We start from the raw sequence: 17,628 nt of genomic DNA, 5'->3' as shown, positions 1-17,628 counted from the left end.
GGTCTTGATGGTGGAGTTGAGTTTTGTTTAACAGGAGTTGTTTTGATTAGACGTGTGTAGAAGCCGTTTTTGAAGTATGTGAATTGGTTTTGTTGAGTTGGTAGTTGACATGCCTCTGGTGCAGTCTCCTTCTTATGCTTCGCGATAGGCAGCTGTTCAAAATGGTGGTTTATTGATGTGTGTTTAATGTGAAAATAAGTTGTAAATAAATTAGTGTACGCAAGTGACAGCATTGTGTGTGCGTCTTTGTTAATGCATCAGTTGGTTACAAGGTTAATGTCCAGATATAGAAGGGGATTAGTACTAACGAAGTATTGAAGTTTACATACGATAAGAAAGAAATTTCGAGTTAGATTAAAAAAATTGTAAACTAGAAAACCAGCTAAAATTGATTAGATTTCTGGGGATGTACTTAAAACAGTGGGTTGGGATATAGTACCATATCTGAAGTACTTGTTTGATTATTGTCTGCATACCATATGAGCTCTACCATATGAATAGAGAGTTGTTACAGTAGCCCCTCTGTATAAAAGGGAAGGGTAAATAATATAAAGGCGAAAATTACAGGCTAGTCAGTTTGACATGAGTTCCATGCAAACTTTGGGAAAGTATTATTTCTGATTATATTATACTTGTTTGCGAAATTTAACAGGTCCGATAGAAAGCAGTTTGGATTTAGGAAAGCTTATTCCACTGAAGCTCAACTTGTAGGAACCCAGTCAGATATAACATATATATGACATTCAGGAGGTCAAAGGGCCTGTATCACGATTGACCTGGCCAAGGCATTTGATAGGGTAGATAATGGGAGACTAATCCGACTCGTTGGCTGAACGGTCAGCGGTTCAGAGGGTCCCGCGTTCGATTCCCGGCCGGGTCGGGGATTTTAACCTTAATTGGTTAATTCCAATGGCACGGGGGCTGGGTGTATGTATTGTCTTCATCATCATTTCATCCTCATCACGACGCGCAGGTCGCCTACGGGAGTCAAATAGAAAGACCTCCACCTGGCGAGCCGAACCCGTCCTGGGATATCCCGGCACTAAAAGCCATACGACATTTCCTTTCATGGGAGACTAATGGCAAAAATGAGTGCAACGGGACTGGACAAAAGAGTGACTAAACGGGTGGCTATATTTCTAAAAAATATAACTCAGGGAATTAGAGTAGATCCCTTGATCATTAAGAGGGGAGTTCCTCAAGGCAGTATTATTGGCCATTTCTGTTTCGTTATATAGGGTGAAGCGAAATTCGCGCACTTGGGCGTCGCAGCGCGACTCCTCACATGCCAGCAATAAAAAAATGTCCGTGACAAAATTTCGTCCTCCGAGTATATCCGGTAGAAAAAGAACGTTGAATAGTGGCAATCTGGCAACACTGTAACCACATGTAGGGCAACTACCTCTGTCAGCACGTATTAATTGTGCTGTACAGCTGGTGCAGTGGATAGAATTTTGGGTTAGCATGCAGTTGGTCGAGGGTTCGATCCTGGATTGAGGCGCACTTCTAATTTCCATCGGACATTACATACTTTAATACAGTAAGACACCGTTTCTTAGATCACATGTATCCTACATTTACAAAATTTGGTAACGCTGAACACTTTGTAACGCATCTAGTAGATGAAATGGTGTGAATAAATTCACGCCCACGACGTGGAAAGGGCGTCTTTCAAAGCTGACCAATGAAAACGAATGTTCGTGCATTTCTAGGATCGTAGTATGTAAGTGCAAATGGTTTCTTCAGGACCCGCTGCAATCGCTGTTGATGATTAAGATACCAGGTACCATACCACCAGGACTACATTTACGAAATAAAAAACATACGCCTCAAGCCAGGATTGACCCCTCGACCTCCTGCATGCTAACCAAATACTCTATCCACTGCACCAACTGTACAGCACGACTGACACGTGCTGACAGAGGTAGTTACCCTATATGTGGTTACAGTGTTGCCAGATTGCCACTCTTCAACGTCCTTTTTCTCTCTCATATACTCGCAGGACGAACTTTTGTGAGATACATTTTTTTATTGCTGGCATGTGAAGAGTCGCGCTGTGACGCCCGAGCGCGCGAATTTCGCTTCATCCTGTATATATGGTGTGGGTCACTGTAGTCACGTCCTAGTTCTTGAACAATGGGCAACGGCTGAGTGGCCTAGTAAGTGGTCCTGAGTTTCGAGATACCAGTTGTTATTGAATGGGGAGTCCGCCTCTGTGGTGTAGTGGTTAGCGTGATTAGCGGCCACCCCCGGAGGCCCGGGTTCGATTCCCGGCTCTGCCACGAAATTTGAAAAGTGGTACGAGGGCTGGAACGGGGTCCACTCAGCCTCGGGAGGTCAACTGAGTAGAGGTGGGTTCGATTCCCACCTCAGCCATCCTGGAAGTGGTTTTCCGTGGTTTCCCACTTCTCCTCCAGGCGAATGCCGGGATGGTACCTAACTTAAGGCCACGGCCGCTTCCTTCCCTCTTCCTTGCCTATCCCTTCCAATCTTCCCATCCCTCCACAAGGCCCCTGTTCAGCATAGCAGGTGAGGCCGCCTGGACGAGGTACTGGTCATACTCCCCAGTTGTATCCCCCGACCAAGAGTCTGAAGTTCCAGGACACTGCCCTTGAGGCGGTAGAGGTGGGATCCCTCGCTAAGTCCGAGGGAAAAACCGAACCTGGAGGGTAAACAGATGATGATGATGATGATGATGATGATGATTGAATGGGGAGAGGGCATCTCGGTCATATTCTAAGTCATGGCGCTCCCTGTACTCAGGTGGCTAAAACTATCCAATCCACCAGTGGTCCCCAACCCGTTGGACGAGTGTTGGTTAGGTCGTAAATACACATTATTTGCAACAACTTATTCATCTTTCAATATTCATAAACGATTTTTTATTCACAATCAAAATGTTAAAAACCAGTCCACTGGCTGGTCAACCCATAGAGTAAAGGAGTAAACATTGCCAACCTTAACATGTTAATATTAAAACCAGTCCACTGAATAGTCAACCCATAGAGTAAAAAAGTAAACATTGCCAACCTTAACATCTACAAATACCGGGCGACTTGGCCGTGCGGTTAGGAGCGCGCAGCTGTGCGCTCGCATCCGGGAGATAGTGGGTTCGAACCCCACTGTCGGCAGCCCTGGAAATGGTTTTCCGTGGTTTCCCATTTTCACACCAGGCAAATGCTGGGGCTGTACCTTAATTAAGGCCACGCCAGCTTCCTTCCCATTCCTAGGCCTTTCCTGTCCCATCGTCGCCATAAGACCTATCTGTGTCGGTGCGACGTAAAACAACTAGCAAAAAAAATCTACAAATTTCTCGACATACTGCCACCAAATTTACATTTTCTCAAAACTGGACATTATCAAAGACATTGAAAGTAACTGAACAATGTATGCGACGTGGATTCTTTCTCCTCTGCATCATGAAATAAAGGATTTAGTCTTTTAGGAGGAACCACACTTCTTCCTGCTCTTGTCCTTCATTCTTCAGGGGATTTGGACACATCCTCATCCTTGAAGTGGGTTTTTGTTTGGTAACTCTCGGCTCTAGACAAGACCTCTCTGTAGAGGACGTACAAAAGTACCACTGCTAGCTTTTAGCTGAACCACCAGGACTCTTCCATCTTGCCCTGGAATGAGAAGCTCAATTCTTACCAAAGGCCAATCCATCCTCTTTCGATCGTCCGATCCTATTATTACCATCTCACCAACTATAGGCTTTCTAGTTTCACACTGCTTTGTACAAGTTAACTGTCCCAGATATTCTGAACGGAAACGTCTTTTCAGCTCTTCACTGAGTCTTTGCAAATACCGGATTTTCCGATTGATTCTTGCAGACTCAATGCAGCATGGAGGGAGTCAATTGAATAGGATCTTTATTATATTCCGCCGTATAAGTCAATGTCTTGAAATGATTAATTTGCTTCACCAGGCTCACTAATCGTTCCCAGAAGCCCACCATGACACTAAAGGCAGATTTAACTTCCAATTTATGCGTTCCCCGGTGCTGTATGCAGCAATTTGATCCCAGTCTAACTTTTCCAGAGCATTGCATATTCCTTGAAAATGTATGCCATTATAACAAATCAATTTAGGTCGACCTCGCCGTGCGATAAAACGTCTCAGTGCTCTTATGAATGCTTCGGTTGACAGAGACAGAACTAGTTCTAGATGGACAGCCCGGTAGCAAGCACAAGTGAACAGCGCAATCCATGTCTTTGATGATTCACGAATATACAAAGATCCTGCAAAATCTAATCGGTTGACTTCGAATACGGCGGCATCATTAATACGAAGACCAGGCAAAGAAGGGGACTGACTGTCTAAGTATTTTGATTGAAAATGCCGGCAAATAACACATTTCTTGACTGTTCCTCTCGCAAACTGGCGTCCTTTAAGGATCCAGAATCTCTCGCGTAACAAATCTAGGAGATTTCGTGGACCGGGATGATTGTTTTTACGATGCACTTCTTCCGCATACCTTTTTACCACCGTATGTTCGGGAAGCAGCAAGCCTGGTAGTTTGTAGGGATCTTTGTCCACACGTTTGACCTTCCGTGCCTTGAGTCATATCATGCGCGTTTGATCTTGGAATAGTTGAAAATTCTTAAGAGTCCGATCATCTGGGAATTCGAAGGTCTCTGCTTGAATGAGCAGAATAATTTTATCTTCAGCTGCAGCTACCTCAATTGTTGATGACTGACTTCTTCTTTTAATTTCATTGCGCCGAAAGTTGTTACGAAATCTGAAGATCCATCCTACCATTCACACAATTTGTTCATATTTGCTAAACCGATGATACAGCCACGTCGTATTGTGAGTGATTGCAATAAGGTTATATTAATTTGCCACTTCATAGCTTATGTGAGATCCAGGCCAGTTTTCTTCTCCTTCACCAAGCCACTTAAGCCCTTTCCACCATCTGGATTCGAACAGTTGTGCGACAGTACATCCTCTTGAGTGTAGGTCTACGGGATCCAAATCGCCTGGTATGTGTCTCCAGCTTCATGCATCAGTGAATTCCCTTATCTCCTCCACTCGATTTCTAGCAAATGCAGTCTTGTCTTCATTGTCAAGAATCCAGGCTAGCACAGTGCTCGAGTCGGTCCAACAATGAACAGGGACTTCTTTCCAACCTAGGCTTTCTTGAACTGATTTCAGCAGATGAGCTCCAATGAGAGTTTCCAATAATTCCACTTGAGGCATGATCATGCGCTTAAGCGGTGCAGCTCTCCCTGACAACCGCTCCTGATGAAGACAGCAGCTGCATATGCGTTCTGACTTCCATCACAGAATACGTGCAGTGAGATATTTTCCTCGCTGCCGAGATGGCGCATCATCCCAGTTACTCTCAAGTGAGGCAAGTCCTTTTACCACCTCTCAAACTGCCATCGAGTATCTTTGTCAACTTTAAACAAAACCACTTTTCTGTCTTCGGGAGACATTTTTGTGCATGGAGGCATTCTTTTGAATTAATGATTCACCCCTTTACAAAATATACACTTCTGAGAGTCAGACTGCCCAGAGTAGCAAGAACGATCGCAGAGGCAAAATGAGCTTTGTCCGTATCATGCGATTTCCCCGGATTCTTAGCCTGGCTATAGGAAAGGGACTGATTATTTGCCATTGCGACTCTCTCCTCCCAATTTATTTCCCTTTCCAAAAACAACATTAAGTTATCAACTCACTCCTGCAGTGTCCTATTGGATTCATTGGAACTTTTCCACACCTTCAATATGTCTGTGGGCAGACACGATTCTATTAGCGGAAACAATAATGCGACATAATTATCCGAGAAATTTAATGCCTCTAGTGCCCGTAATAGAGTGTCTAGTATGTCATACAAAATGCTGATCTTGACTGTCTTCTTTTCCAGAACTAAACTTAGTAGCTCCCGAACATAATTCACGATAAGGTGATCATTACTTCCAAATCTATCCTTAAGTGCTTGAATGTCTGACTCGTTGGCTGAATGGTCAGCATACTGGCCTTCGGTTCAGAGGGTCCCGAGTTCGATTCCCGGCTGGGTTGGGGATTTTAACCTTCATTGGTTAATTCCAATGGCTCGGGGGCTGGGTGTTTGTGTCGTCTTCATCATCATTTCATCCTCATCATGACGCGCAAGTCGCCTACGGCCTCTGGCGAGCCAAACTCGTCCTTGGACACTCCCGGCACTAAAAGCCATACACCATTTCATTTCAGTGCTTTTCCGTAAATTTCCAACTGAAGGAGGGAATCTCACAACAACCCCGCGTGCTCGTGAATTTTCTTTCGTGGCTTGCACCAAATACTGAAACTTTTCCTCCTTACTTAAGGACTGACTCCCGTCAGTTTGTGAGAACTGTGACCAGGATGATATCAAACCGGCTATGTACCCGTCATACTTATTTAATTCCAATTTTGGTAGACGAAGAGATTTTCGTTTCCCGAACGATCACCAACATACTTGGACGATGTGCAAATAAGGGTAACATCCTGCTTCAGGGAATTTTCACGGAGCATGCCTAGAACGGTTTAAGCAAGCCTCGGACCTATAGGACTAACGGAGACCCACCCCCATATGACACGCGTGGGACTCCTTGAAAACAACTTGGCGAAAAAAATGGAATTCGATGGGGAGCTATCAATATTAATGGGGCTTGTAGAAGAAAGGAAGTAGAACTGGTTGAGTCAGTAAAGAGGATGCATCTGGATGTGTTTGGAGTTAACGATATTCGGGTAAGTGGATATAACAAAGAAACAGTCGCAATTCGCGGCACTGTCCTCGGCTACATTTCAAAGAATCCGTGAGTGTAGCATTCTTCGCTCTCAATCGCTCTGAGTTCACACTGTAAGCCGTAGTGTTAAGCACTGGAAATACTTAAGTTGTATGTGAATTTGTATATGATGATGCTGGATTTAGAAAATTAAAGTAGTAGTATTCCTTGTAACATTTGCTTTCCATGAAATTACTTGTTGTACTCTTGTTGTTGTAGTTGAGTAATTATGTTTTAAACTTACTTTATTATAACTTATAACGTGCTCAGTAAGCTCAACCTACAGTTTTGTAAGCTTCATAAAACCTGTCAACTTCATCCTAATCTGCACCCTCACATGGTGAATACGGACAATTCTCGTCCTAATTCCTCCAACTGCCAAGTCTACCCACATCATTCACTCATTTACGTGGCTAACAGAAACTATGTTGCGTGCAGTAGTCTTTCTGATGAGCAGTCCTACCCCCACACTCTGCCCTTCCATTTTTAACATCTGTCAGGTACACTTTATAGTCTCCTATCTCTTCCTTGATGTTATATCCACTTACCCGAATATTACTCTATGCTTTATAAAACTTGTCAACTTCATCCTCACCTGCACCCTTGCATGGTGAATTCTCTTCCTAATTACTCCAACTGCCAAATCTATCCACATCATTCGCTCATTTATGTGGCTAACAGAAACTATGTTGAGTGCAGTAGTATTTTTGATGCGCAGTCCATCCCCCACACTCTGCCCTTCCCTTTTTAACACCCGTCGGGTACACTTTATAGTCTCCTATCTCTTCTTTGTTTGTAAGCCATAGTGTTAAGCATTGGAAATAATTAAATTGGGTATGAAACTGTACATGATGCCGGATTTAGAATGTTAAACTGGTAGTATTTCTTCTAATAGTTTTTTCCATGGAATTGCTTTTTTTTTACACCAGTTGTTGTAGTTGTCGGGTAGTATGTTTTTAACTTGACTTTATTATCACTTGTAGTGTTAAGTTAGTAGTAAGTTCAACCTATAGTATTGTAATTCGTAGTGTTAAGTACTGGAAATACATAAGTTGTGTGCGAATTTTTATATAATGACGCTGGATTTTGAAAGTTAAACTAGTAGTATTTCTTGCTTGTTGTACTCTTGTTGTTGGTGTTTTTATTGTAGGGTAAGTATGGTTTAACTTCACTCTATTATCACTTAGAATGTTAAGGTAGTAGTAAGGTCAACCTATAGTATTGTAATTCGTAGTGTTAAGTACAGTACGCGAACCTTTTCTTGAGCCCTGAGCTCCATAGTGTTGAATGGAAACTAGGGCTCAAGAAAAAGTTCGCGTACTATACTGGAAATACATAAGTTGTGTGCGAATTTGTATATGACGATGCTGGATTTAGAATGTTAAACTAGTAGTAATTCTTGTAATATTTTCTTTCCATGGATTTGCTTGTTGTACTCTTGTTTGTTTGTTTGTTTGTTTGTTTGTGTTCGGTAATTATGTTAACTTTACTTTATTATTACATTACTGCAAGTGACCATTGCCACCGGGATATTTCCCATTTGCAATGTATTTGTTAATAATAATAATTCAAGTGGGCGGTGATCTGACTCGAGCGCCCAGTATGGTTCTGCGGAGGCGACCTATGGTCTTGCCGTGCGGCGGTTTACGCGGGTGGTAACATTTCTCTGCGATACTGAAGATCCACCCTCGACTCTGGTGACCTCGGAAACCCGAATTCACTCATAATGTCCACAATGCTACGAGCCATGCACCGTGTGCTGATGATCGTCCCACGTTCAAAGTCGCGACTTGTTTCCATCTTCACGACACAGACTGCTCAGCTAGGACGCAGCTAGCCGCAACGGTCAGGGATCATACACAGCACATTTTCTAATGGGACAACCCTTCCCGTGGCTTTTAGCCACTTAGTGTATAAACGTGCATGCTATTATAATAATTTATTAATGCAAACTGTCGGATTCCTGTTCAGAATCACTCATATTATCGTGCTGTGGGCAGCCTATGTGTACCGATGTACTGATGTCTTAATTCATCATCCTCCCAAGTTTCATAGCAATCGATACCTTCAATACACCACGTTCCAGCAATAATTTACATTGTTTAAAAGTATGCCATTATTATTTTACGTCCGGCTCCATGGCTAAATGGTTACCGTGCTGGCCTTTGGTCACAGGGGTCCCGGGTACGATTCCTTACAGGCTCGGGAATTTTACCCATCATTGGTTAATTTCCCTGGCACGGGGGCTGGGTGTATGTGTTGTCTTCATCATTTCATCCTTATCACGACGCGCAGGTCACCTACGGGAGTCAAATCAAAAGACCCGCACCTGGCGAGCCGAACCCGTCCTGGGATCTCCCGGCACTAAAAGCCATACGACATTTCATTTCATTGTTATTTTACTTCAGAATTACTATTACCATTGAATTTATGACGTCGTAATTGGTTTTTTTTGCTAGTGGCTTTACGTCGCACCGACACAGATATCTCTTATGACGACGATGGGATAGGAAAAGGCTAGGAGTTGGAAGGAAGAGACGGTGGCCTTAATGAAGGTACAGCTCCAGCATTTGACTGGTGTGAAAATGGGAAACCACGAAAAACCATCTTCAGGGCTGCCGACAGTGGGATTCGAACCCACTATCCCCCGGATGCAAACTCACAGCTGCGCGCTCCTAACCGCACGGCCAACTCGCCCGCTGTCGTAATTGATTATCCTACCAAGTTTCATTGCAGTTGGTCTGCTCCAATCCAAACAGTTCCCTTGTTAGCTCTAGTTCGCGATTCACTAACTGCAACGTGACTGCAGAAAACCACACCATTAATACAGGAAAGGAAATGCTATACTGTTCTAGCTGTGTACATTTCCTAATGCTGTTTTTTTATTACATTGTGCTAATAGCCAATGTTCGATTTGTGAATCACATCTACAGCTTGAAGATGAGAGAAGCAAGATAATAAAAATTACCTTCAAAATATTGGAAATCATGATGATTTCTTCCTCTTCTGAAAGTTAGTTCTTCCTCGCATACGTTCCTTCCTTTTCGCTACACAATGCCTGCAGTACCAATCTTCCTTTTCATCGGGAGCAACATTCATCCCCACGCACACCCTGAAAAAACCATTAAAAAAGGATTAAAACATGAGTAATAGTCATGACCATAAACGATTGTTATGCATCTCTGCATTTCATATCCTTGAAAGTCGTCTATATCCCTGAAACTGAAGGCATCGGTGACAGAAATGTTACCAACACTGCAAATGAATTTCTATGCATGTAAACCAGCATCTGGCAGCCTCAACTCAGTGCCTTGTCGTCAGATATTCTGTGCTGACGATAATGTTAGCAGTGCCGCCCCGTTGCATTTGTCGTCATTCTTGTTCATATACGAGCAAAATAACCTTACAATTATTTTAACATTTAATATACCGTGAGTTCACTTCACCTCGAATAAATTGAATGACTTGTTGGGCCTTATTGAGGAAAAACACGTCAATTTACGGGTGGTATATAAAATTCAGTCAACTTTCTACAAACGGAAGCAGTGTCGAAGCGAAATTAAATGCGAAAGCCAGTGCTCCACACTTCGAATAATTAGGAAAAATATTTGTGATAATTTCTTGTGTCAAATTATCATCTGGATAATTAATTATAATCAACTGCGTCATCAAACAGTGTGAAGTGGAGTCTTCCTAGAGAAAGTGCCCAACTACAGCAAATCGTTAGTGATCCGCCATGAGAAATTACTCAACAAAAGCGTATCATTTTATTTAAATGTATACGATCGATTCTAATAATACCTTGTATCAGTGAATTGGCTCAAATTTTAGGAGTCATGGACAATATTTATTTCGTTCATTAAGCCACGGATATGGGTAATAATATTATTAATTCGCATTCCTAGTCTCCAAAAATAGTTCGGGGCGTGACCAAAGAAACTAAAAAATAGATCAGAGGACGCTGGGAACAGTCAATTACAAACGGACAGTCATGAACACTCAGTCACCTTCAGCCTACCAGTTGTATTCGACCAACCGTGCTGCAGATTACAAAAGCTTGATGATGATGATGATGATGATGATGATGATGATGATGATGCTTGTTGTTTAAAGGGGCCTAACACCGAGTTCATCGGCCTGATGTCAGCCTCCGTAGCGTAACGGTTAGTGTAATTAGCTGCCGTACTCGGGGGCCTGGGTTCGATTCCCGGTACTGCCAGAAATTTAAGAATGGCAGGAGGGCTGGTATGTGGTTGAAATGGTACATGCAGCTCACCTCCAATGGGGGTGTGCCTGAAAAGAGTTGCACTACCTCGGGATGAGGACACGAGTTTACTTTGTCCGCCTCCATAGCGTAACGGTTAGTGTTATTAGCTGCCGTCCTTGGGGGCCCGGGTTCGATTCCCGGCCGGGTCGGGGATTTTAACCTTCATTGGTTAATTCCAATGGCCCGGGGGCTGGGTGTTTGTGCTGTCCCCAACATCCCTGCAACTCACACACCACACATAACACTATCCTCCACCACAATAACACGTAGTTACCTACACATGGCAGATGCCGCCCACCCTCATCGGAGGGTCTGCCTTACAAGGGCTGCACTCGGCTAGAAATAGCCACACGAAATTATTATTATCGGCCTAATTACAAAAGCCTTTGTGAGTGAAGAAGAATTGGTAAGATGTTATTCATACAGCGGAGCAGTGCCGTTTTACGTCAGTAATATTATGAACATTTATAAATTACAATTCATAAACTTTGAATAGACTTGTAATAACGGACAACTGAATTTAGGATGAGGCTGCACATATTTTATTCATCAACTTTGTTCATGAATTTTGAATGTAGTTCAGTAACAGGGAAGTTGTTAACAGACTTATGGTAGAACTGAAATTAATGGGAGGATAAATATAATGATTTTTTGTACGCTGTACAGATTGTCATGACCATGCAGTAAGGAAAATATTAGGTGGAGAAACATTCTTTGCAGTGAGAACGCACCTGTTAGTTAGCAGCACAGGTAGTAAATGGTGGATGATCAAGGTTGAAATCCACAGCCAGTCCAGTTATGAGCAAGGACAACAACCTCTTGAATTTGTTTACAAACACGCAAATGAGAATCTGACTAGTGGTCCAGATTTGGGTAAATGCCGGACCAGCTGAATGAGGAGAAATCGTCGTGGAAATAAGAGTTAGGCAATCCAGAGACAGACTTAGAAATACGATAAAAATAGTAAAATAGTATCTTTTTATTTTAGAAGTATACTAGTGTCCAAAAGTTAAGCATTAGTTACGAGTAAGCAGGGCAACAGGAAATAGACCGCAAATCGCACATATGCACCTACCAACCTTACGTGTTCGCTCTGTAGGCTATAGGAAAGGACTGTTTCCGGCTTTAACTAGCGGCGTAACCTCAAGGTAAACACGGCCAGTGCCTGCGCCCCATATTCCCTCAGTCGTGTTTGCCCTGTTATAGTGTGCAGAGTGTAGCCTCGTGGTGAACGTGACAACATAATAGCACAACGACGCCATTTGGACCCCGGTTTGCAGGGTAGAATACTCGGCCACCTGGAAGCAGGCCAGACACAGACCGAAGTCGCCGTATCCTTGAATGTGCCACAAAGTGTCATTTCCAGACTTTGGAGACGATTTCGAGACACAGGAGATGTTAGTCGTAGGCCAGTACCAGGTCAACCAAGGGTAACCACCTCACAGTAAGACCAATATCTGGCCTTAACCGCCCGACGAAATCGGAGTACACCTGCAAGACAATTGTTACCGGGCGAGTTGGCCGTGTGCGTAGAGGCGCGCGGCTGTGAGCTTGCATCCGGGAGATAGTAGGTTCGAATCCCACTATCGGCAGCCCTGAAGATGGTTTTCCGTGGTTTCCCATTTTCACACCAGGCAAGTGCTGGGGCTGTACCTTAATTTTGGCCACGGCCGCTTCCTTCCAACTCCTAGACCTTTCCTATCCCATCGTCGCCATAAGACCTATCTGTGTCGGTGCGACGTAAAGCCCCTAGCAAAAAAAAAAAAAAAAAAAAAAAAAAAAAAGGACAATTGTCGGCGGAGCTTACAGCCGTCTCAGGGGTTGCCGTTTCCCGGAAAACTGTGTACCGGAGGCTCAGAACAGCAGGGCTGTTTGCCCGACGTCCAGCGGTGTGCGTCCCGCTCACTTCAGCAGAGAGACGGGCCCGTTTACTGTGGAGCCGTCAACATCGAAACTGGACCATGAATGCATGGAGGCATGTGCTCTTCACAGATGAATCCCGCTTCAGTTTGCAGAACTATTCCCGTCGCACATTAATCTGGAGATAACCGGGTAGCCGATACAACTACGGAAGATCGTGGAACGGGACCAGTATGGTGGTAGTGGCGTCATGGTGTGGGGTGGCATCATGTTGAATGGCCGTACGGACCTGTACATCTTCATGGGCGGTCCGAGGAACACTGTTAACGCTCGGAGATACAGGGATGAGGTACTGAGACCACATGTTCGACTCTTCAGAGGTGCGGTTGGTCCAGACTTCCTCTTAACGGACGATAATTCCCGACCGCACCGTGCTGCTCTGGTGGATGAATTTCTGGCTGGGGCAGACATCCATCGCATGGACTGGCCAGCCAGGTCTGCGGATATGAATCCTATAGAACATGCCTGGGATGCATGGGGGAGGCGAATTGCATCACGTCAGACTCCACCAAGGACCCTCCAAGACCTTCACATTGCCCTTTCGGAGGAATGGGATCGACTGCCACAAGAGCTCTTGGACCATCTGACAGGGAGCACGCCACGTCGCTGCGAAGCATGTGTGGCCGTTAGGGGTAACCATACACCCTATTAACAGCATATTTTGTTGTGGAAGACATTGATAGTTTTGTTACTTGTTGTCAAAAGACTACCTTAGCTATCAGAACCTTTTTGACACTGTTTTTTATTTTTGGACAATTTGTGTGACATATGGTGTGTGATTCAGCTTCCGTTTGTTCAGCAAGTCGTCTGACATTCCTATCAGGCGGTATGTCCTCGTTTAGTGATTATGCTTAACGTCTGGACACTAGTGTAGTATAAGCATAAAGATAATAGTGTGAAAATTTGTGCGTATGATTAGTGAATAAAAATGTGTCCTATGAAAGTATACTACGTGTCCGACACCATAATGAAAGCCTTAGCTATGGGCTAAGTTCGACATCAGTATGAGGACTGAGGAATGCAGCATTTCCCGACAAAATCGACACACGGTAAACAGCCATGTTAAATTTATATTTTTCTAAATTAATTTTATACGATGAGCATAGTGTAATTTTGTGTAGATTAAAGACAATGTAGAATCCTCACGGCGAGAATTAAATGATGATTCAGGAGAGATAGGAATTGAGTTCACGTACCAAATAATAATATTCTTGTGAGACATTTTAGTAGGCTCTAAATGAATTTAACTCGGCCGAGATTTGATTGATTTAATTTGTCATAATGTGAGGGCTATTAAGATCTAAAATTCAGCGTCAAATTTGTATTTGTCTTAATGATTAGCGGTATACGAAATCTATTTACCATTGTATCAGTGAGGTAGAAATAAAAATGTCCTTGCATAATAATAATAATAATAATAATAATAATAATAATAATAATAATAATAATAATAATAATAATAATAATAATAATAACCTGTAAAGGCAGCAGGTGTTGATGGCATTTACCCCGAATTTCTGTTACACTGTGGTCCAGCCACTATCAGATGGTTGAACACCTTCTTTTCCAACATTGTAGAAACAGGTCATCTGCCTCCACTATTCAAGAAAACCAAGATCATTGCTATACTAAAGCCAAACAAAGACCCTTCAAAAGTTGAAAACTACCGCCCTATTGTACTCCTTAGTGTCACATTCAAGCTGCTAGAGAGACTGATCCACAATAGAATCTCCTCAGCCATCAACAAGGTTGTCCCTATAGAACAAACTGGATTTAGACCAGGAAGGGGATGTGAGGAACAGGTGCTAGCAGTAGCAACTCATACCGAAAATGGCTTTGAGAAGAAGCTGATAAGCATGGGTGTCTTCTTAGATCTAACTGCTGCTTATGATACCGTTTGGCATGATAAACTGCTGCTCAAATTCATTAGTATCATCCCTTGTCGGAAACTAACCACTCTAATAGGCAATATGCTGAGCAATAGGTATTTCCAAGTGTTTTCCTCTACAAGTCGGGTGCACAAAATGAATGATGGGCTCCCACAGGGCTCTGTGTTGGCTCCACTCCTTTTTAATTTGTACACATACGGTCTTCCAAATACCAAGTCCAAGAAATTTATTTACCCTGATGATATTGCCTTGATAGCCCAGGACCAGACCTTCCCCGAAGCTGAAGCAACATTAACAGCAGATCTGAAGATAATGGATGAATACTTCAAACATAATTCTCTTCGACCGAATCCTCAAAAGACAGTTGTATCAACTTTCCATGTACGGAACAAACATGCAAATTACAATCCTACAGTCAGTTTCAGAGATGAGATTCTCCAATGCTGCAGTAACCCTAAATACCTAGGGGTGACCCTGGACAGATCACTGACATATAAAATGCATCTCAAGAATGTGGCAGCTAAAATTAAAACCCGGAACAACATATTACGGAAGTTAACAGGGACCACCTGGGGTGCCAATGCATCAGTCCTTAGATCCACAGCTCTGACTCTTTCGAACTCAGTTGCAGAATACTGCTGTTCTACATGGTTAAACAATGCTCACACAAAAATAATTGACACACAGCTCAATCAAGCAATGCGCCTCATCACAGGATGTATTCAATCTACTAACACGCACTGGCTATCGGTTCTAAGTAACATTCCACCCCCACCCCTAAGAAGATCTCAGTCATTGCTGAACACATGGAAGAAAATTGAAAACAACCCACTGTTACGAATACATTCAGATTGTCCAGTATCATTACCGCAGCGACTGAAGTCCAGACAACCATCGTGGCGAACAGCAATCAACCTGCAAGACAGTAACTTCAAAATACTAGATGCATGGAATAATCAGTGGCAGAGTCAAAACTCCCTGACACATCATTACTTAATTAAAACTCCTTGGGAGCAGCCCGCAGGCTTTCATTCACCTCGACGACAGTGGTGTGTACTGAATAGGATAAGGACCGGCCAAGGAAGATGCGGTGCAATACTGTACAAGTGGGGTTGGAAGTCCGCTCCTCCTTGCGACTGCGGTGAAGAACAGCAACCCATGGATCACATAGTGCTCAAATGTCCCCTCAGAGCGTTTAGAGGCTCAATGAAGGATCTCCACAACCTAACACAAGAAGCCGTTGAGTGGATTAACCATCTGGACATAGTATTGTGAATAATTTTATGAACTTGAGAGTGTATCTATATGTGTGTATTTTTGTACATATTTTGTAAATAGCTGATATTCCTCCTTTCATCATACGATAAATAATAATAATAATAATAATAATAATAATAATAATAATAATAATAATAATAATAATAATAATAATAATAATAATAATATAATAATAACAATAATAATAATAATAATAATAATAAAGTTTTCACAATTAATACAATTTTATCAGAGAAGACTGATATTTCAGATATTGAAAATATAATCTCTCTGAGTGTAATAATATTGAATAATTAGAGAAAATAATATAATTCCAGGATAATAAAGGATAAATTTGATAATCCGCATTAAAAGTCTATTGTGAAGACAAACATAATTTTACTTAGTAATAAATGCTATGCCATAATGGCAAATAATATGTACAGCTGTAAATTGCATGCGACAAATGAGATCAAGAAAAAGTTGAAAGTGAGGAAAGGTCCAATTTGAAAGACCGGGAGCACGCACATAAAGTAAATGTGATATGCCAAGTATAATTAATATCAGTGGAAGCTGATGCATTGAAAATTCAGCGGAGCACAATATTTTCCAACGATATAATATGACAGGTTGATTTTTAAATCCACATAAACTTACATCAAAAATACTTTTTATTATTTAAAGATTAAACAAACATTTTACATTTCTTTTTCAGGAATATTACTACACCCATTAACAATTTTTTCATATAAAAAGTATCTTACCATACTGAAATGAAACACTTCTAGTTAGCCTAATATTGAAAATACTTCCTTGTGTAATATATCAGGTTTCGAATTTAAACTACTACAAATAAATAAAAAAAAGTCACAACTCACCTATTTATATAGCGCAATCTGCACTCCTCTCATTACACCTGGCAAACTTGTCAATAACTTTTGCATTACAGTCACTGATTCTCATTACAAATTCTCGCTCTATTGAAAGCATTGCCAGAGCTAACAACCAGTCTTGCGACATTGTGTTCCTCAGAAAGGTTTTTAACTCTATTTGGAGTGGAGAAACATCGTTCTGCGTCTGCAGTAGACATCGGAATAGTTAACAGCACATTCAACACCTTAACTAAGTGTAGCGAACTAATTTTTGTAGGGGCCGATGACCTAGATGTTAGGCTTCTTTAAACAACAAGCATCATCAGCATCATCATAATCATCAGCAATTTTTGTCTGTAATGAAGTCCATTAGACACATAGCATTAGACATATTTCGGATCTACTCTCTAGTGTAGATTACAGACATCTCCATGCGAATTTTGATCTCATTAACGAGTGGATAGGATTTTATTGCAGTTTTCAGAGACTCTTCTGGGAACTTACTGTCATATTCAGAAAGTTTTTCAGAGTGAAACAAAGATGCAGCTACAAGGTGTCCTTTGAAGCTAAACTATCATTGAATTCCCTGAGAATAACATCACACACTTCAAATGCCTCCCTTTTCACACACTGCTCTTCTATTTTTCTTCTCTTTTCTGAATGTTCCTGTG

The 17,628-nt window shown here is 42.2% G+C and overlaps 1 protein-coding gene across 3 annotated transcripts in view; it reads right to left on the bottom strand.

Moving 5' to 3' along the window:
• Positions 1-17,628, bottom strand: part of LOC136863016 (transcription initiation factor TFIID subunit 3) — a 336,297-nt gene that overhangs the window by 30,911 nt on the left and 287,758 nt on the right. For all 3 annotated transcript variants that reach the window (XM_068225836.1, XM_067139319.2, XM_068225838.1), the window contains one exon: positions 9,721-9,864. In XM_068225836.1, coding sequence (XP_068081937.1) covers positions 9,738-9,864 — 127 coding nt within the window. In that variant the 3' untranslated portion in view covers positions 9,721-9,737. The remainder of the gene's footprint in view (positions 1-9,720; positions 9,865-17,628) is intronic.

This window comes from Anabrus simplex, chromosome 2 (genome assembly GCF_040414725.1).
Source record: "Anabrus simplex isolate iqAnaSimp1 chromosome 2, ASM4041472v1, whole genome shotgun sequence".
Classification (NCBI taxonomy): Eukaryota; Metazoa; Arthropoda; class Insecta; order Orthoptera; family Tettigoniidae; genus Anabrus; species Anabrus simplex.
The sequence above is the reverse complement of the archived record's forward strand: the minus strand, read 5'-3'. Positions and strand labels throughout refer to the sequence as shown.